At 35.2% G+C, this 22,928-nt stretch overlaps 1 protein-coding gene across 9 annotated transcripts in view; it reads left to right on the forward strand.

The window, feature by feature from the left end:
• SULF2 (sulfatase 2) overlaps positions 1–22,928 on the forward strand; it is a 265,704-nt gene that overhangs the window by 181,216 nt on the left and 61,560 nt on the right. For all 9 annotated transcript variants that reach the window (XM_087929026.1, XM_087929027.1, XM_087929023.1 and 6 more), the window contains 2 exons: positions 4,253–4,492; positions 20,778–20,929. In XM_087929026.1, coding sequence (XP_087785152.1) covers positions 4,253–4,492; positions 20,778–20,929 — 392 coding nt within the window. The remainder of the gene's footprint in view (positions 1–4,252; positions 4,493–20,777; positions 20,930–22,928) is intronic.

The following is a 22,928-nucleotide window of genomic DNA, read 5'->3' on the forward strand; positions in this document are numbered from 1 at the left end:
TACAGCAGTAGGCTAGCACCAAATTTAAAACAGGAACAACTGTGAAAGCCTGACTCATAGACGAACACAATACAGAAGCCTGATGATGGCAGATGAGATTCTGCCGAAACGTTGCTACAACTTTAAAAGCACAACTATAATGACATGGGAAAATACCCAAACAAAGCTGAATACCATACATATAAATACCCGTGCAAACTTAAGAAAACAAATATATATATATACACACATACATACACACACACACACACACACACACACATTACAAAGCACTGAATATAATAAAACTTTAAAGTCATCTGTTAGTTTCTGTTCTCCAGAATTAATTCATTCAATTCAGAGTCTTCAAGAGGTAGTGTTAATGATGTGGTTTCTGCTAATAAAATGCAACCTGGTGAAAAATGCAGCTCTATGGATGTCAGTAATTAATATTATAGGTTGTAATGTGTCACATATCCATTAAATCTGTACTTGCACAAAGGTTTTCTTTTTTTTTCTTTTTGTAATGTATGAAATGCTTTCCATAAGCTAGAAATCATACCAATTAAATATGCTCATATTACACTGTGAAAAGTGGGACTGAGAAAATCTGATAATTTTATATCCTGGAGGCTATGTGAGCCTCTTAGTGATCTCATGCTAATTTTCTGTGTCTCAAACCAAATCCAGACATTTTCAGACTATGCTGGTTCAGAAATTTGATAAGGTCCTATTATGTTTGTCTAGAGAAATAGAGTGTTTCTACAATTAATTGCCAAATTGCAAAATATATCTTTCATAGTGAAAGTTTTCCTTTTATGTAATTTGTGATTACTACAAACTATAACAGCTGGAACTGGATTACAATTAAACCAATCCAAGTTTAACATTAACTTTATTTCTGTTAGAGTGTTCAGGCTAAAAGTGGTGAAAAACAAAATGGGCAGAAGGGTGACCACTTTACAGGCTGCTCTATATCTCTTTTGCTTTCCTTCTAAGCCAAGTTTCTTGCTATTAAGACTGCAAGAATATATGGCAAATGCCTCCTAAGATCCTAAAGTAGTCAGATGGGGCTCTATAGGAGTTTGCAGAATTTGCAGTAGATAGAGATTTCACTGTATAGCTCTTATCTTTATTTGAGATCTGCAATGTAATAATAAATTATGCAGATTTGTATAACAGACATATGTACCATGTTTTCTCTTTATGCAGAATTTGCATTGTAGGATTGGGTGAGAATATGTGTATATGTATACATAAACAAGTTTCAAATATATGTGTGTATGTTTGAAAATAACATTGATGGAGAAACTTTTCATGTACGTAAAGCATTAACCTCTTTATAGAACATTATTTCTTCTTCCAATTTACAGAACAAAAAGCTAGATCTCCATATTACCTAGTATAATAGGAAACCAAGAGAGCCAGGCATGAGTCTTTGCATATTGGCACTGCTTCCATTCCAATGCATTAAAAACATTTTGAGGACAACCTTGAAATTTCCATTTGGACCAACTTCAAAATAATGAAAAAAAGAAAATTGAACTCCTTCTCTACCCCAAGTTTCCAACACTTTTGTGAAATAAGAAAAAAAAACAACTCTTGCCTAGCTCTCTACTCTGCAAAAGGAAAATAAAATTAATTGGATGCATCTGCATACTCATCCATATGTTGTATGCATTTTTTGTAGTCATACACAAAGAAATTCACAGATTCCTATGATGGGAAGCTGAAAGGGATCAAGCAAACTTTCTTCTTGAAAGACCAGGAAGTTGGGGGCACAAGAAATGATGAGGTTATTTAAGGTTAAGAAACCAAATACATTACAATTGAGTAAAAATTTGCTCAGATCTCAAACACAACTGATTTGATGTGATTACAGAGGCCTGAAGCAGTTTTTAATCGTGTACAGAGTCCCATGCCTGAATAAATATTTGAGAAGATCCTAGCATATTTAGAATGTCTGAGTCAATTAAATGCCATTAATCTTATGCGATGCCCTTTTTGCATGACATACAAACATAAATGTGTTTAAATACAACATTGCTACTAAATATTGCAACATAACCGTTAGACTGTCTGGAATACTTTTTCTCTTTCAGAGACAAATAGTTTGCTTAGTTTAGTACCCAATTAACAGATAAGTAATGACGTTCTACAAAAGGAATGAATCAACTGTTTGGGAGATTTTATTTCCTCTTGGATCATTTGTCTTGGGAGACAGGATAAAGGAAGGAAGTTTTTGTTGGATGAGTTGCCATTGTTTAAAAATATTTAAGGCCATATTGTAACAAAAGGGAATGTTTACCTTTCACTAATCTGCCCCTCTGGATTAGCTCTTAAACTAGAAAGAGATTATAGATTTCAGTGCTAAAGACTGTTGATCTATAGGACCTTGTCATTACAGTGATTTTATTAAATGAAGTTAGTGTTCCCAAGGGGAGCCATAATACGTGCTATTATTTCAATAAAATGCCTTTGTCATTTAAAAAGTTATTAAAATTATCTTTTAATAACAAAATGACAAAATATTGATAAAACCTGGGTTATTTAAATAGGAAGGAGGCAAAGCAGATAAGATTATGAGATCTACCTTTTAATAGTTTAATTAATTATAAAGTTTCACCTAAAATATCAAAAGAGGATGGTATAACAGTAAATATGTGTATAAGTACATGAACACTTTTACTATGTTTTTATGCTATAAAACACTGGGAATAATTTGTATTGAATCTGGCAGTATCTAAACACAACAAATCAATAAAAGAATAACATGGACTTAATATATTTTCATTTCAGAAATTACTTTCTATTGTATGATTAATTTGATTGTAAGTACTATTTTCCCAAGAAAGCATAGTAAATAAGTTAATAACATAGTATCTAATAAGAAGAACAGGAAAATCTGTTCAGATCTTTCTTCCATTGCAAATTGTTCACATGAACTTTTCTGGGTCCTACCGTTATAACTAATGACCACCCTTCCAATTTCCAGTTTGGCAATAATTGTGTAGAGCAGGTGGGACGCATCTTATACCCAGGATATATTGGTTTACAACTGTTGTCTGTTTTCAATGTCTGAGTCTGCTGAGAGATCCCAAGCTTATAACTTTCATCTTTTAGTCTATTTTGAGTTTGGGGGGAAAAAAGAGCTTAGGCAAATGAAATTCAAAATGTGCATGTGAATGAATTCCTTTTCGGTCTGGATATTTTATGCAAAATATCTGAAGAGGAACAACCAGTTGAGAAATAATCCTTCACTGTGATTGCAAATGTATCTTTTGGAAATGAAGTCTTCCTTTTACTAGTAATTTGTACACCATACTGAAGATAGAAACTCTAATAATTGACCATATGCATTTGTGAAGATCTTTAGAAGGACAAAATAAAATTTGAAGCAGAACAAACACTCGTGACCTAGAAACCATAGCAAGAAGTATCTGTAAATAGTCAATGGTGAACATTTTATAGACAATTATTTTTAGTTTATAATTTAAGAGTTTGATATATGGTCATTCCCATGAACTCGATGGTACCTAATTAAGGTAGAAGCATGGGTTTGAATTGTATCATTTTTTTGGCTATAGTATGTATTTTGTACACTATAGTAAGAGCTGGAAATGCGGATAGACATGAAATTTCCTCTTGCCCAACAGTTGACCTTTGTTGAATGGAAAAATCTGAGGGGCATTTTCCTTGCATGTGCTTGAATGAGCAAACATTTCTACTTGCTTTATCAGGAAGTGAATATTTGAAGGACCAGATTAGAGACAGATCATCTTAGAGAAGATTTATTTATATAGTCACTAGCAGATGACAGTGACTTGATAATGAATCTTATCTATCAAGTCACATTTCAGGAAACAGAATAGCCCTTTCTGTTGAGATTGTCCTGCTCAATTGTTTTACTTTGTTTCTTTAGTTTTCTTCTTTGTGTCTGATATGCTTCTTTAGATTTAAAGCTTAAAGCTTAACTTGCTGACAATTTGGAACAATCTGATATGGCTGTTGTGCTATTTCTGTAGCATAGTGTTAGCTTGAATATTAATATTGGATTGTTTGGGTTTGTTTGTTAAACCTTCAAAGAGTTTAAAACATCAAAGCTTTTACTAAATGTATACTTTTGCAGGGATGAATAACAGATGTGTCACCAATTTTCCCTTGCTTAAATGACTTTATCATGATTGGCTCCTTCGACTTGATACTTAGGATGAAACTTCTGCAACTGATAAAACTTGTCTTTTTCTACATGATATTGTTTTTCTTTCCTTAGGTTCAATGCAAGTGATGAATAAAACCAGGAGGATTATGGAACAAGGAGGTGCTCACTTCATCAATGCATTTGTGACGACACCCATGTGCTGTCCATCCCGCTCTTCTATTCTTACAGGGAAATATGTCCACAATCACAACACTTACACCAACAATGAAAACTGTTCATCTCCATCCTGGCAAGCCCAGCATGAAATTCGCACATTTGCAGTATACCTCAACAACACAGGTTATAGGACAGGTAAGATCAGTGCAAAAAGCCGGCTTCTTTATTCAGACCCATGCTTTAGTACTGAGGTTGAAAATGTATGTATTATACTTGCCATATAATGCACATATAATTTCACATATGCTAAAAAAAGATACCACTCCCAAACTGTTGCCCTACCAATGTTTTATATTTCAGCTTCTGCATCTTGCATCAAGCCTGACATTTTGGTAAGTAAGAGGGATCCAGATTCATGTCTACTGTTAATCACCAAACTTAAGATGACGGTGAACTGTTCACTCTTTCTCAACACAATTCACCTCAAAGGTTTCCATTGTGGGAGAAATTTGGAAGAGGAAGTAAATCACGATATGGATAAGAAAAGATAATGGAAGATGTCCTTAGTGTGAAATAAAAGGAAGCGGGTGTTGGGCACAATTAAAGGATTTGACTGGAAGACAGATCTGCTCAAACCACCAGGAAGTTTCTCTGTTGAAATGATTGAAAATTATGCAAGGATCTAGTAATGCAGTTGCACAACTTCCATTAATGTTATACTTGTGACTGGGAAGGGCAAATTCCCAGGGTATTACATTTCATTTTTGTCCGTAAGTGTAGAAAAGGGAGGCATTTGAATTCTGCCATGAAAACCAAACTGCTTTGAGACAACCCTTGTAGAATAAGAGCATTCAATGAAAAAAAAAAAAAGAGGCCTAAGTCACAGCTACCCAAGAGCTTCATCCAATCTATTTCACTAAAATTTGATTTTGACAGTAAAGGTTTAGATTTTGAACAGTCGTATGTTTCATGCTTCTTTTAGCTCTTTGCCCTTGTTCTTTCAGCAGCAGGCCTGCAATCATCAGCGTTGAGCTTTTTGTTCCTCCGACTCCAGGTTCCCAATCTTCTAAGCCTATTTCCTACAGCAACTTGATTATTCTCCAAATAAAGCTTGATTTTTTAAAAAGAGCCAAGATAGCTATCCATATCCACCCTGCCAGGCTTTTGTTCCTTCTTTGTGATGGTCTATTTATTGGCTGTAGTGTACCACTTACTCCACTTTTATCTTTGACAAATTTTATATTAGTTATGTACTTTGACCTTGTATTGCTGACCTATTGCTCCTACTCCTGCTGCATACATCATCAGAGATTTGATAATTCAGCCTTTTTGCTGGAGGGTGGTGAGGAGAGGGGAGAGAGTTGATCCAGAAAAGGAGGTTAAAAGGACAAGCAGGCTTCTCTTCCTTTGCTGCCTACAGCACTCTGATTGGATATTTATTCCTGATTCGCATAGATGCCCAGCTGTATCTTGCATGGCTCTTAATGTTAAATCACTTTAACATTAATTGTACAACATGTCATTGACCTTTTTGTCTTCTTTTGTTTAGCTTTTCCTTAAAGATAGATGCTCAGGACCCCAATCCAGTTTGTGATCATTATAGGTAGCCAGAATAATATTAATTTTACTTCTCCTCAGCCACTTCTTTTGAAATAAACATCACAACTATCCATGCATTGATTTTAAAGGGTTTTTAAAGATCTATTTAAACCTTAAGAGACAAGGACATAAAGAAAGTGGTGGAAGAGAAAGTTTGAGCATCTAGGCTACAAATGGGCATCTTTATCTTTAAGAAGTAATATGAAGATAGCCACATATTATATAGTTAAAGTAGCATGCAGGCCTATAGTAAGCTGCCAAGAAAAGTGCCAGCATTGCTAGTCTTCCATCCTTTCAAAGTGGTAAAATGAGGACCCAGATTGTTGGGGGCAATATGCTGACTCTGTAAACTGCTTAGAGAGGGCTGTAAAGCACTATAAAGTGGTATATAAGTCTAAGTGCTATTGCTATTACTATACTTATTAAAAGCAGGCATAAGAATTTAGTTCTCTTGAATGCTGTTAGGCAGAGGAAAGGCTAGGTGAGATATAGTAAAATAGGTGGCCCTTTTCCTAACATTGTAAATACTAGGATCAACATATCCAGGATGTAAAAAACCTGAATATCTATTAGGTAGCACCACCAGAAATTGAGATTTTGTTTGGGTGTGTGTGTGTGTGTCACTTTGCTGTCAACTAGTTTTTGCCTGGATTTTTGTAGATCAGGTACAGTGGCCCTGTATTAAGAAATCCAAATTTAGTTTAATATTTTCTGGGAATTTAAGGGACTGCAAATGCAGCACCGTTTCTGATGGTTCGTGGTTTTTTACTATTCAGACTATAGGGATTTATCTTCAAATAAAATATTAAACCAATGAATTCAGAATAAAAGGAAAGACAAGTAAATTAAACATTGCAAATATTTGGAGAATAATAGGAGTTTAACAATGGAACAGATGTCCCAAAGGTGCTTTTGCAGAAGGCAATTGGACTTTCTTGTTTTTTCTTTTGAAAACGTTTCACTTCTCATCCAAGAAGCTTCTTCAATTCTGACAGAATAGTGGAGAATGGAAGGATTTATATTCCTTGCAGACAGCTGGTAATTTTCATCCTTTTAGAGGGTCCTTGAAGCACTTGGAGATTTATCTGTGTCCTCAGGGTCACCTGAGTGGTGCTTCTGGTTACTGTACTCTGCAATTTTTTTCCCCTCTGGAAATCCATTCCTACTCCCACACTATTCAAAGGGTGTTCATCCAAAATTGTATAGCTAAAAGTCTGTAGAGATTCTCAGTCATACAGGTCATGGTTGTGCCATGCTTTTTCAGGAAGCAACTGGACTTCCTTGTTGCTTTTTGAAGACGTTTCGCTTCTCATCTCATCTGAATATCATGGATGAGAAGCAAAAGGTGTTCAAACAAGAAAAACAAAAAACAAGAAAGTCCAGTTGCTTCCTGAAAAGCACCTTTGGAACAATCATGATTGAGAATCTTTACAGAATAGAACAGATGGTCTTAGAAAGTTGTGGATCCCCTTCATCTGAGGGTAGTAACGGACCCGAGGGGTGCTGTATCAAGGCTGCTGCAGTTATTCGCTTCTAGTGTCCAGAAGGACCCAGATCAAGATGTGATTACTTTTGTTACTCTGTTCTTTTGGTGCATATAACTATGTTCAGTGCAAGATGTTGATGATAAAAAGCTAAGTTGTTAGCAAGGGAATTATTGAAGCATTCTTTCAAACAACAGTGATATACTACTTGTTTCTTTTTCTTCACCACATGATCACTTTTCATATTTTGCTCTTAAAGAACTGTGATCCTTCATCTGTCCTACTGTGATGTTCTGTACATCAAAGACACATAATGTATATACTCTTTCCACTTTTGTCTCCATTGAGTAGGTTTTACAGGCTTATTTCAAATACCTGCAAAACTCTCTTGATCAATGAAACATGAGCAATGTTTAGATCCCCATAGCAAGCAAATTGCAAATCTATCACTGGAAATTGTTTGAAGGACAATTATCTTTTATTTAAACCAATAATTAAATAATTATTAATTATAATTAGTAGAATTATATATTATTATATTATAATTATGTTAACAATATTAATATTAATGCATTAACTATGATTAATTATAATTAAGAAATAATTAACTAATAATTAAAATAACTTCCAAATTTTGTTTTTTTCAAAAATTATCATCCGTGTATTTCTTATTACAATTCAATTCTACACTTTTTTCAAGGAACTAAACAGTTCCTGTGTGTAAAGCCATTTTATTCTAATAAGTGCCTGGTTATAAAGATTGTACTTTGTGTTGGACATTATTGATATTTATTTTATGCTACTTTTAATCTGTAATTTTATTTATTTATTTATTCCTGTTCAGAATTTTGTTGCCTTCAGTGATCACCGAAACAGAAAGGCAGGGTATAAATCATGAAAATAAAATTATTTATTTAGTTCTTTCAAGTCAATCTTAACTCATGGTTACTTCAGGGACAGGTCTGTGCAGTTTCCTTGGCAACATTTTTGGAAGTAGTTGGCCTTTGCTTAATAACAGGATGTTTTTCGACTTCCCAATCTAAGGCCAAGAAAGCAAGCCTGGGCCAAAATCATCCAGCAGCTTTCTTGCCTAGTTGAGGACAAGAACGTCAGTTTTCCACCTCTCGGGAAGATGGGAGGCATATAATACATACATAAAATAAATAATTAGTACACCACATTGTCTATTGCTAATTAGCAGCTGAAGGCTGGAAAGTGAATCATAGGCCTCATTGGTTCAATCTAGTCTTTTTTTCTGTTTTGATAGACCTTTGAATTTAGTATTTTAAAATAGACATTTGGATCAACTCTTGCATAAACTGTTGCTTTAAGCAGTATTTATTTTTATTTTTCTGCATCTGATTTTGTGACTTCATCCTACTAATAAGGAAGGGTTTGTCTTGTCTTGTATCATCTCACAGATTTCTCAACTCTGCTTTCCATCGTTGTTCCACTGTCTCACTCTAATAGATGTTTGCAATTTTTCTCTACTTTAAAATACCACCTTAAAGTGTTACACTATTTGCACTATAAGATTATTTTCTTAGCAGGCATGAGACTAAAAGGAATATAAAAATATCCAAATGGCTGCAACTCCAGATGAATTTGTTACAAATGTGTAAAGTAAAATGCATGGATTTGAAAAGTAAAAGGTGATTTAGAATGTATGTCTTCATGTAGCACATAGAGAAAACTTCTTAAAGAATATGATGGTTCCTGAGTCCATGTGATCTAGCCACTATGAGATATTTCCAGCAGATGCTGCATGCTCATCCATATGCATGCTAAATCATCTCTTTCCAGTTGTATCTAAATTACTGTAGAATCCTAGATTTTATATTGCTAATGACCCACCAACATTAGAAACTTGGTATTCTGTAAGTAAGCAGTCATATTCTGTGCAGAAGAAATGAATAGGTCATATTATCAACATTTCATAATCCAATATTTTCTATATATCTGTATGTTTATGAGACCACCTCTGCATTATGTGTGTGAAGATCCAGATTTGAAATATAAAATATGAGCCTTCACATATATGGGTACATGGACAGTGCCTGTCAGGAACACCTTGAACTTTTCCCAAGGTGTATGTCAGTTGGCAAGTGCAACTGCACAAGCCCCAGGAGAAGATGCAGGTGATTTAAGGTGTTTCTAGCAAGTAGTATAATATGCACACTTTGAGTCATAGCTCCTGTGTTTATCTTTGTATTCCATTATTATATACAAAGACAAAATGTCTACCTCTTTGTTGTTTGCATATAAAACAAAATTTGCCACTCACTCTATACTGGCTATGACTGGTCAGGACCAGTCTTGAAAGTGTTCTGTTGGGCAAATATCAGCTAATAGTTTTCCATAGAATAGATGGTCTAAACATTTTTCCATTACCAAATGTAGGTATCCATATACATTTTCCTCAGAGCTTATTTTTTTCATGGTGAATATGACTATTGTGTGGAAATGTCAGTGTTGAGGTAACAAGATATTAAGTCTGCATTGTTGTATATACATGTATTGTGTATATGTGTGTGTGTGTGTGTATTCTACATATTGGCAAAAAAAAATCAAAAAATAAAATACAGGCTGAATAGTCAAGACCTTGTTGATGATCCAAACTCTGTCAAGGATCTTAGAGTACTCATCTCTAATGACCTAAGTGCTAGAGCCCACTCTAACTACATAGCCAAAAAAGGTGTTAAGAGTTGTTAACCTAATCTTACATAGCTTTTTCTCTGGTAATATTACACTAATAACTAGAGCATACAAAACATTTGCTAGACCAATACTCGAATAGAGCTCATCAGTCTGGAACCCACATTATATATCTGATATTAACACAGTTGAGAAAGTTTAGAAATATTTCACAAGAAGAGTTCTCCACTCCTCTATTCGTTGCAGAATACCTTATGCCACCAGACTCAAAATTCTAGACCTAGAAAATCTACAACTACACCGCCTTCGGTCCGATCTAAGTATAGTATATAAAATCATAAATTTCAATGTCCTACCTGTCAATAAATACTTCAGCTTCAACCATAACAACACAAGAGCAAACAATAGATATAAACTCAAGGTTAACTGCACCAAATTTGATTGCAGGAAATACGACTTCAGCGACAGAGTGGTCAATGTCTAGAATACTCTACCTGACTCTGTGGTTTCTTCCCCAAACCCCAAAAAACTTTAACCTTAGACTGTCTACTATTCACCTCACCCCATTCCTAAGAGGTCTGTAGGGGGGCGTGCATAAGCGCACCAACGTGCCTACTGTCCCTGTCCTATTGTTTCCTTTATTTTTTTTATTTTTCTTATATGTAACCATGTATTCATAACTATGTTTTTACTTATACCTATTATCTTGGAAGCAATTGACAGAAATAAATAAATAAAATAAAATAAAAATAAAGAGACAGAGATCTTCCTGTAGGCCTAACACCTCTATTCTTAATGGGAGTTTTCTATCTTTGTTTTTATTACACTCAGCGGGAAGTTAGGCAGGAAGACATTATATGTAAACATGTCATGTTAGTTGAAGGATTAATCTGAGGAAGTTCTCCCACTCAGTGGCTGAATCATCTCCACAAAAAAGAATGGCCAGTCCTACTCTTGAATCAAAAGCATTATAAAAATAATAATTGAGGAACAAATAAAGGATTCTTACAGTGGTGGGAGATTCTTGTATAAACAATTACAAAACAAATGTTCCCTCTTACTTTTTCATTATTGGGTGCAACTTCCTTCCAAGAGGGAGCATTTAAAATGATGAATGTGGTTGTAGAAGACAAACACGAGGGAGTGGTGCTTGATTTCTCAAATCCTTCTGAGAAATGCTGTTTTTTATATTCATTTTGATTGAGAGGGAAATGAACCTCAGCCCTCCTTTTTAAGTTTGCAGCTCCATTTGCAGGCTTATGGGTACACTACTTATGGTCACTTTCTTGTAAAGATCTTTTTTTTTAAGGACTGGTGTCTTCCTTCCCCGCTTTGCTGACCTACATGCATGTTTAATAATCTATACTTCTTCATTCTCAAACTAGAAGCAAAGGAAAACGTTACTTTTGGACATTTTCTTTTACCAATTCACTTCAAGCCAAATCAGAGTAAAGGTAGAATTTCAGAGGAAATGTTTACTGGAGGGGGTGGTGGAGGTAAAATGTGGAAGAGGCAGAAAAACATTTCAAAAGAAAATAAATAAGAATGAACCAAGAGTGGGCAAAAGAGGGACTAAGCCAGTGGCGGCAGCAACAACAAAAAGACAATCTTGGATAGAGGAATTTAATTCATAATTTTGAATCTTTCAAATTTTAAGCTGAAAAGCTATTGTGAGAACATTCTTTGCAGATTTAATTTGGATTAATCATCATCATAGAATTTTTTAAATTTTATTTTATCGTTTGTGAATATAATTGGCAAAGAAGAAACTGTATTTTATATAGCACAGTTTGAAAGAACTAAGCACATATTTGAATTTAGTATATATTGAACAGGAAATAATATTGACAGTATAGATTTACTGTTTTGAAAAGTTTTTTTTGTAGCTTTAAAAAAGTATCCTTTCATTTTATTGGAAAATATTTTCCTTATTTTACATGGCCAGATATTTCAGCCAAACCGAACTGACTACAGAGATAGAAAAAGTCAGATAAATGGCATTCATTATATAATACCTGGTAATTGGGACTGGCATGTGTTGGAACCTGGGGGCATTGTCTTTACTATCACTCAGCTTTACAACTTAACAAAACAATGCAAAATTGTGATATTTATTACATCTCATCAGTTGCATAATTCTGTTGACCAGGATTTTACAGATCTCCATGAAGCTAATGAACTAATGAGCAAGAAAAAAAAAATCTAGACAGTGCTGTAATAGATGAGGACAAAAGGCCAAACAATCAGTTATTGCAAAGCTGTACTCAAAACCATATTCTACATATGGTGGTAAATGATTTGCTTGCTCTAACTTGTATCAGCAAAGAGTCAACATTGTCACGACTTTTCTATGGATTCCAGACACTGAAAATCAAAACAGACAATTCATAACTAGAAAATTGCTTACATCAGGTGTGCGTATGTGGCAAATTACTATACAAAGTGACTAATATATTTGCCTACATTAAAACAACTCTCCAGAGTACCAATATTTTGAAGTGCACGTGTTAATTGTGTCTGACAAAAATAGGCAATAATGGTAAAATTGTATTGCAATCTTTTATGATTGCATAGGGAGGAATATTGCTCAAAGCCAAACAGATGAAAAGTACAGACAGCAGAACTGTGTTATCCAAAGATGCAGAATAAGTAACAGCCAAGCATAGGGACGTTGTTCTCTGAATCACAGTTCTGTCTGCTGACTCCTAACCAGTAAAACCAGATTGCTTCCCATTGAGACTTCTCAGTTTATATTGAATATATTATTGCAAAGAAAAGGTCAGTGTTCTATGCTAAATTAAGAAAAGGATGAGTTACTTTGTACAAGATACTCCTAGGATGACATTGAATAATACCCTAGTGGTTTTATAAAGGTGCAGTTTCTGAAACATCAGAGATATGTTTAAAGATGCATAAGAAATCTAATTGAGAGGTAATCATTGGCCCAAGGTCATTCAGTGAATTTTATGACTAAGTAGAGATTTGCATTTATATTTTCAGGACTTTATTTCTGTTCTCTATTAACAACCTTGTTATATTATTGAAACAATTATATTTTGTCTCATGTTCCCCATGCTGTGCATAGAACTCCCAGGTGGAATATAATCTAGGTAGCTATGGATAAGATTCAAGCTTTTTTGAATGAAGGCAAATACACATGTCCCAGGATAATGCTGCAGGATCCGATCTGAGTTGGTGACCGGGAGGTCAGAGGTTTTGTCTTCCAAGCTTTTGGACTCGTGCTGGAGCCCATCTTCAGGGAACTTCTCCTTAGCAGACTGTGTGCTGTTCTGTGTTTGGTATTGATATGGTGCCTGCTGTATGTGGCTTTTTAGATGCTGGTTGGAGTGTGTTGATAGCTGAGCTCATTTGTAAGCTCATTTGCTTGTGCTGCCCGGCCCTTGCCTTCTAAGTACTTGATAAGCTGGTGGTAGATCAGCACTCCTGTTGACTGATGAAGGGACTGTTTCCTGGGCTTCAATCGCTTCCCTGGCTGTTTTTGTGCCTGCTCATCCAACAATCTTAGTAGTTGAAGCATCTAATGTGATTTATTTGTTCTCTTCTTTCATGATGGAAAGGTGTGCTAACACTCTAATAAATAAACAAAATGGCATATTGGTACCGGTAGTAAATTTGATGATATACAGAACATATATAGTTGCAAAGTAGAAGGTGTGTCCTTGTTCACTGCAGTGTGAGACTGCCTTAATTTTTTTACCTTAGTTTCAGCAATATATGATGTTTTACAAACATTCCCTGACATTATTCAAGATATATGTGTTTTTTTACATGCACATTCTTGTTTCATCCTCTCCTCCCCATATGGACTTAGAAAAAAGGAGATTATTGAAGAACTTCAAAGAAGTAATTCTACTCTCGCTCTGCCTAATATCAGGTATATGGATATTCTATAGAAATACCATGGAAATAGTCACACTGAGACTATTGGACAGGTTTCTTTCTTCCCAGCCAAAATGCATCCAGAGCTATAAAATGTAGTTGAAGAATCAATGCAAACATTTAATGCTCCCCTGTGTTTTCCTAAAACCATTATATGTCTGTTTCCCTCTCTTTATTTTTAACAAAATATACCTCTGTTTGGTGTATTTTTAAATTGTGTATTGTCTAGAAGGCTCTTCCTTTTTTCTTCCTTGCTAATGTACTGTTCTGAGGGGATGCCAACACCTGCATTTAAAAAATAATGTTCTCTCTTATTGATTTGTCATTTCAGCCAAGAAATAATACCTAGTTTGAGATTTGCTTTGAAAAAAAATCAACTTGAAGTCTTCAAAACAAGAACTTAGGTGGACAATTTATCAAAGGCTTTCTACAGTCCATGATAAATTTCAATCCTATAAATACTACATCAGTATAAAAAAGCTGATCAGATTATTGAACTTGAGCCAATAAAAAAGAATAATATATATACCCTAAAAAGAATATGAGCATCTAAAAATGTGCTTAGAAATTCCCCATCTGCTATAAGTCAGACATTCCCAATTCTGCTCTTATTTGAATATTAGGAGCCAAACTGTACATGACAGATAAGTTTAAGTCCTTGATTTGTCTTTTTGGGAACATTTATAAATGCAGCCATTGGGAGGGGGGAATAAGAGTTTTCCCCTTCCTTTTCACATTTTTCTTAGAGAAGTCGTACCTTCAAATTGATCCTTTGAAAACAAGGACTGAGACTTGCTTTCCCCTACCAACCTTTAGGTGATAGAAGCAGTTTAAGAAAGATTCAACAGAAAAAATACCACAAAGAAAAATAGCATATTTCCTTAAACGAATTTTCATCTTAAATTATCATCACTGCAAGGGAAATCGTATCTCTCAGAATAAAAGGTCACAATCAATATATAGATTGTATAATTGTGACACCAGATGTTGTGGGACGTCTTCTCACAGCTCATTCAGCTCTTAAGTGGAGTTTTCATAAAGCAAACTCATTTAAGTAGTTAGGATTGTTGATTCCAATGTGTTGGAAAATAAAAGACAGCAAAATAAAAATGGGATTCCAGAGAACTCCTTACATGAGTAAGAGTTAGACTACCAATCAAAGTTCAATATGAACAACGGCAAGACAAGCTACGTTGGTACAAATGTCCAATTGTCACATATACATTAATAGGATGTCTGCTAATGGAGATTGATCAAGGATCTTGGGGTCATGGTAGATGAAAGGGCACAGGTCACAGCTGCTATAAAATAAAACCATGTTAGGGAAAGCGTGCAGATCAGGGCTTATGGAATTCTTGACAAACTGGTTACCAGGATTGGCTGCAGGAGACATCTGTAGTTTCTGCCCTATGTTTGGGTGTGTATTTCTACTTGCATGAGCAGGTACTGATGAGCACCTCCATGTACATTGGAAAGCACACGGCAGACTGGAAGCAGAGCATATTCAGTATTTTTTCTAGAAAATATTTTTCCATGATCGAATTTGACCATTTTTTACTGCAACTTTATTTGGCTGATTTCTCCCATTACACTGAAGTTATTCCTGGTCTATTCTGTATTTGGAGATTTCCTGTTGATGGACAGACAGCATTCTAGGCTTTCCCAACACTTCTTTGATTTTGAAAGAATAACCAATCAAATACACACACACACACACACACACACACAATCTATGTATATATCCGTGTTGGTGAACCTATGGCACGCGTGCCAGAAGTGGCATGTAGAGCTCGCCCGGAAGAGCCCCACTGCGAATGCGCCGCTGCCCAACAACTGATTGTCAGGTATCTGGCACACATGCGTGGGGGTATGCGGGAGATGTGCAGGGGATCGCATGAGCAGATGCATGGCACATAGGGGGAATATTGCACACATGCACAGAGATGTGCAGCGTGCATGGGGCGGATTGTGCATGCATGCCCATATGCATGGTGCATGATAGGAATCACGCATGCATGCGCAGATGCGTGACACACAGGGGGAATCACATGCGCAGGAGCATGGGAGGGGCCAGCAATGCATTGCCTTCTGCGTGCTGGCATGCAAGCATGTGCGCTTGAACGCACGCACAATAATCAGCATGTGAGCCGAAAAAGGTTAGCCACCACTGGTATATACTATATATGGCCACTATATCTAGAAAGTAGATATTTTAAAACTGGAAAAGGTGTATAAAAGGGAAACGAAAATGATTTAGGAAAGCTACAACAATTCCCCTTATGAGGGATGTCTGAATTTTTTACCCTGAAGCTAAGGCACGTAATTGGAGATATTGCAGAGGTACTGTATATAAGATTAGACACTGTATAAAAATATGGAGAGGGCAGCCTCTTCCTATTTTTCAAAATGGTAGAACTTATTGAAGCTAATTGTGAGGGGACTTTGGGACCAAAGACAAGAAATACTTTTTATATATTAAACATAAACAAACTTTGGGATTCACTGTTTCTGACTGTTCCAAAAGGGGAACAGTCAGAATGGAGGATGAAGTATTGATGAAGTACTGCAGCTAGAAAGGTGGGAAGGAGTGAAAAGACTGGAGTCTTTGCAGGGAAGGAAACAACAAAGACCAGACCCCCTCCTCCATGGAGAATTCTGAAGCCTTTATCTGGCTTTTCCCAAGAAAATGTAGTCAGTCTGGTGAAATTCTTGTAAATAGGTAGGCAACAATTAAAAAGAAAAAAGCAACTCTAATCAGCTCACAATGCCATTCTGATTTCTTGTGCCTGACATCCCAGTATCAGTGCCTACTAATATTGATTGTAATTTACTACCTCTGGAATTGCAAGCAACATTCCTAAATGCCAACTAATAGGAGCAAAGTAAAAGTCAATTTTTCTCCCACCATGTTTATAATTTCTTGAAGGAACCTGGTTGGTCACTTTATAATTCACTCACATTATTTTTTACAGATCTTAAAAGTTGTATTTCTCAATCAGAAATATCAACCAAGATTTTTAACAGAACAGATTTTCTTTCTTTCAAAACTTTCTCAAGAAAGACGCTACTTTAAAATGTCACAGTTGAATTGGAAAACAACTTCTGAGAGAATAGCATGTTTGTGGTTAGAAAAGTCAGCCTTTTAATGGATGGGAGGTTTTTCTTAATTAGATTATAAGAGTCTAGTCATTTAACAAGTTATCACATGACTGATATGATTTTACAATATTTTTTGAAGCACGCATTAAGCAAATGCCACAGTTGTTAAGTGATGCCATTTTCTGCAATGGGTGGTTTTTTTGCTGGAAACCAGAAATAAAAAATCATAAATCACATGGTACATGACCATGGGATGCTGAAAATGGCCATTAGTGCAGATTGGATGCCAATCATCCAAAATATGATCACATGAGAACAAAGAGTGGTTAGACCACTAGAAATACAAATCCAGATCATAAGTACCTTTTTTATGTCCAACTTTCAATAGTTGCTAAACAACTTGTCATGTCAAAAATTACCTATGTTAGTTAAGTATACTTTTACATCAAAGAACAGAGTCTAGTAACTAGATGCAAGACTAAGACTATCAGTTCTGTGAACACATAAGCAGATTAGGAAGACTATTATATGTGAGGAAGTAGAGAAACATGATTTGGACTTGTTCTATATTTACCTAATTTTGTTCTAATACAAGCTGTAATGTTAATAAGATTTTGGGAAGAGTAATAATATGTGAATATGTTAATGTGATACTGAATTATATAACAAAAGCTTGGGTTTATTTTTTGATGTATGACTATAGTTCTGTGTGGATATAAGCATCTGCAATTAGCAACAATGATGCCAACATAACAAAACTAATAGGATATCATGACTCAAAATTGGCCTTTTGCAATTAATTGCGATATCACAATTTCACAAGAGATGTGTTTGGATTGCAAAGCTGTAAAGCATATTTTGTAGTTTACCTCCTGATAGATACCCATGAATATTTAAAAACTGAGTAACTTTCACATACTTTGTTTTCCTTTTTTTGCTATAGATTATATCAGTATAAATGAATGGGATGGGTGGGATAGGATAAGATGGAATAGCATAGGATAGGATCCTGTTTTGTAAAAATCCAAAATAACATTTCTTTGGCACATATTCTGGCACATACAATGGTTGTCTCTTAGATCTCATGGCAATAAGAAAACAAGTAAATTCACAAAACATATCCAGTGGACAGTATCCAGTGGACAGTATCCAGTGGACAACATAATGGTGACATTTTTCTAATGAAAAACATTGCATACTGCACATTGCTTGCATTTGGCAATCAAAAAGCTCAAGAATATAACAACAATATGTATAATGTTATGCACAATGCATATTTTGCACTTGGCAAACTGCCTGAAAAAGAAAGCACAACAGACACAAAACTCTTAGGAACAATTGCATTTTAAAAGGAGAATTGAAAACGGACTCAAATTACACATTCTAAGATCTTAAACCTAGTTTGCACACATACCTTGTGTGACTACCAACTATTGGTTCCAGCAACTCAGAAGACAGTGAGAAAGAACCGTGTCATGACATATAAAGCTAGACTTTGAACTCATCAAGTATGTATCAAGTCATGAAATATTCTTAAGACAAACAGTTATTCTGGATAAGTAACAAAAGAAAATAGTTAAGGAAAGAAGAAACATCCTGTCCGTGGAAATGAGATTAATCATCAGAGTGGAGATTCTTATCTTGTACTAATTAGTAGACCTTGTGAACTAGAGATTTTATGTAAGTCGGAGTCAAAAGAAAATAAAAGAAAACAAAGTCTCTAGAGTAAAATAAATGTCTTCAAACAAACTTGCAGGATTCTGTTAATGTAATCTTACAGTAAAGCAGAATTAGCTCATCTGGTCATGTTTCCTGTCTGGGGTACTGGGACGCTTGAAATCAGTCTTGGAAATCTGATAGTACAAATCTCCCACCATCTGTCTCAAAGACACTTTTTCAAAAGGCAACTGGACTGTTTTTTCCTTGAGGAGGAAGAAGACATTTTGCTTCCCGTCCATGAAGCTTCATCAGTTCTGGTACTGTGGTGAGGGCAATGGACGGATTAGTTCTGACAGAATTGGTGGGGGGTGGTTGGAAGCTCTTGAGGCTACTGTGGGGGAGGGTGTTGTCTTCTCAAGAGCTCTTAGGGAAAGAGCTTAGACCAGATGACTGGAATGAAATATGATGCTTCCAACCCATCCACCCCTATTCTGTCAGGACTAATCCCTCCATAGCCCCCATTATACTGCCAGAACCAATGAAGCTTCTTGGATGAGAAGCCAAAAAAACAAACAAACCCCAGTCCAGTTCCCTTTTTAAAAAGTACCTTTGAGATAACTATGACCTGGATTGACTGAGAATCTCCACAGACATCTCCCACTGTCTCTTTTATATCCTGAGAAGTTAGGGAGGTTCCTGTCTTAAGTTTCTTTCCTTGGCCATTATGCAGTTTTGGACTATGCCCTATCTTATCTGATTGTTCTTTGGCAGCATCTCTTCCTCCCACCACCACTCCCAAGGTCATTCCCATATACCATTACACATAATGACAAGGCACAAAAACCTTTAGATGTTTGGGTGTCTGCTTCTCTGGATAAGAACCAGTATCTTAATCCATTATTCCCTAGATTTCAGGCCAGGAAAAGTACTTCATTGTTCATTTACCCACACATTGTACGTTGCATTTTGCTCTCTAAACATGAAAAGTGGCTCAGAAAGCAATCTATCTTGGGAGACCATCTCAGGTTCCACAGTCCTTTCTTAAATACAGTTATGTGTGCCTCTGCTTTAATCACAGTTTTTTAATTTTGTTGTTATTTTGTAAGGACTGTGGAGAGGACTAATTAAAGGAAGTCTGACATTAATGGTTGCATTGATGGAACTGGAATGTATTAGTGTATCTCTGTCTATGCATGAATTAGAAGTCAACTATGTAAAATCTTTAAACCAATCTATGCAATGACCCAAAATCACAACTGCCCTTTCATTAGACAAAGTGAGTGCATGTAAAAGCCACAATATGTGACTCCACCTTCTCACAGTCACACCACACCACCCTCTTGTAAATCCCAAGAACCAGTGAGATCCTTCTTATTGGGATCAGGAACAGAACACTTTCAATGATTGTATCTAAAATCTGGAAGTCATTTACAAAAGAGACCAGCTTTCTGAAATCAATAAAAACATTCTGTTCTTTCTTTCTTTTCTTTTCTTTTTATCGAAAGGCCTCTGTCAAAAAGTTTTTAAAATATTTTTATATTTTCTGTAGTATTTTTTCTGTTATTTATTTTTATATTTTATAAATGATAACCAACTAAAATGCTGTCAAAAATTGGCAGGTTTAAAGCATTTAAAGTTATTAATAACATATTAGTGACTTTGTAAATAATAATTTGAATTGAAGTTTTTTATAGACATAGCAAAAACAAATACAAACTAAATAATAAAGGGAAAGTGAGAAAAAAGTTTAAAAAGTACAAAAGAAAAAGAGAGAGAGAGAGTAAAAGAAAAAGGGAAAAGAAACAAAGACTTTCAGCCTTTATCATACTGAGTGTAACCTAATATAACTTCCCTCTCAACAATAGATCAGTGACTGTCTCAAACATTATTATATACAGTATTATGGTGGCCAGATCAATGTATATTTCATATTCTGTTTTACCCCTATAGAAAGTACATATTAACACACCATTTCATATTTTTGGGTTGTATGAAATCTGTTGCAAAAAAACCTTGCAGGTGATATCTGAGACATGTTTATATATTGCCGTCTCTTTACCTACCTTGTCATCCTCTGCTTCCAGCTTTCTTTGGGAAGTACCTAAATGAATATAATGGTTCCTATGTGCCTCCTGGCTGGAAAGAATGGGTTGGATTACTTAAGAACTCTCGTTTTTACAACTACACGCTCTGTAGAAATGGAGTGAAGGAAAAGCACGGATCTGACTACGCTAGGGTAGGTCCTGTTGATTTATTTTAATTTGTCCCCCTTGACCCTAACTGTGAGATTAGCCCAGATATGTTATGGATTTAGTCTAATTAAAGTATTCGTTTTATAGCTGAGAGCCACTGCGGGTAATATAAACTGTAATCCATAAACCCGCTCTTTAGGCTGTGCATTATCATTTTACTTCTGAAGGGATATATGATTTAAAATTTATTTAGTGACAGCAGGCAATTCCTGAGATGGTAAACATTCCAATATGCTTACCAGCTGAGAAATAGATTTGATTGTAGCTTGACTCATACTGTTTTGGCTGGTATTCTCTATTTAATTAACATACAGGGTTATATTCTGTACTGCTGTATGCCTGTAATTTTTTTATTGCAAAATCATTGCTTCCACGGTTCTGAGATGCTGCTGTTGGTCAATTCTAAATCTGTCACTAATCCCTAAATTCAATATTTAGTTACAGGGCTATGAAAATGAGATCAAGAGTACATTTGTGATATAATCTCTTAATTACAGTTATCTATTAAAAGTAAAGCTATTTAGAATGTAACATTCATATGACATTGCGTTCTTTTATTATTCATTAAGAGTAGCAAAATAGGAATGGGTATGTTCTTGTAGGCATATTCAGATATAATAGAGTGAACAAATCTAAGTTTTAGCCAAGAATGCTAAATTAATAAAGGAGTGCTTTAAAAACAGCTGTTTCTCTATCATGTAAAGAGACCTTTTTTCTTTTAATGGCAACTCTCTTGGGTGCATCACAAGCTATTTTTAAAACTATCTCTACTTTCAAAAGAAAATAAGAATCTGTCTATCTATTTAAAAATCCATCTCCTAATGCAACTCTCTTGTTTCCCAGTCTATTACTGAGCTCAATTTAAAATGCCAATTTTAATATTTAAAAACCTAAATGGTTTGAGATGACGTTACCTTTTCTTCTATGTTTGTTTTTATTCTTTAAAATCTTCAGAATCTCTGCTTCATTATTTAGAGCCAACCAAATGAACCAAGGTAGGTTATTACCAGATAGAAGAACATTTTTGGATATGAAACAGTCTCCTTTGAGTGATTTACTTGGCAGTATTCTTGAGGTCTTTTCAGTTCCAAGGCCCCTTTATGCATTGCATATAACCTCAGATTCATTTTTTTTTTAAGTATGGCTGTAAATTTAGGATTTTTGTTTTAAGAGCCTTATTGTTATACATCACATTTAGATTGTATTATTTGGCACTTAAATAGGGTTATAATGCTTTCCAGACAGTTTTATATTATGGATCAGTAAATAAATGTGATTAATAAATCTTCTCTGCCTGATGCCATCTAGGATGCATTGGATTAGAGAGAGAATTATTAGAATTGTGGTCCACCATATCTAGACAGTACTGTTAAAAGGTGTTAGAAAATGATCAGTGTTGCCTGGCGACAGCCGGTCCAAAATTTCAGGAAGGTGTCTTTTCCAAACATCCATGAGGTACCACAATATGATTTGCAGTTTCTTAAATTTAAAAATGGATTTCAACATTGAACCGTGATCCTTCTCAATTTTTATATTTTTACAGTGCAAAGTTAAGCTCACCTATAATTTTATATCACAGTTTTATATCCAGCACTCATATTTAATATTTTTACTAAAGAAGTGAGTTTCCCAAGCATAGGCCCTTCTGTTTTGGTGGGTCTTATGAGGGTAACATAACTCTATAATGTTAAGGTGACAAGACAGTCGCCTGTTTCCTTGCTGTCATAACAGCTGTATCAAAGCTGAAAATACCATGACTATACGTTCTTTTATAGCTTTCTCTATCTGTTCTGTTTTCCACTGTCCCTCCCAAATATGGCATAATATTCTTAATTTGACCCCTTGTACGCAAGTGAGGAAGAACAGAAATGGCCAAGAACTTTGTGGAAGAACAGATGGTTTTCAAGCAACATAATGGATCTACTCAGGACAATGTACTTAAGAAAATATATTTGAAATAGAGCAATAGTGTATATGTACTGT

Source organism: Pseudonaja textilis, chromosome 3 (genome assembly GCF_049901715.1).
Source record: "Pseudonaja textilis isolate UNSWEBS1 chromosome 3, rPseTex1.2, whole genome shotgun sequence".
Taxonomy (NCBI): Eukaryota; Metazoa; Chordata; class Lepidosauria; order Squamata; family Elapidae; genus Pseudonaja; species Pseudonaja textilis.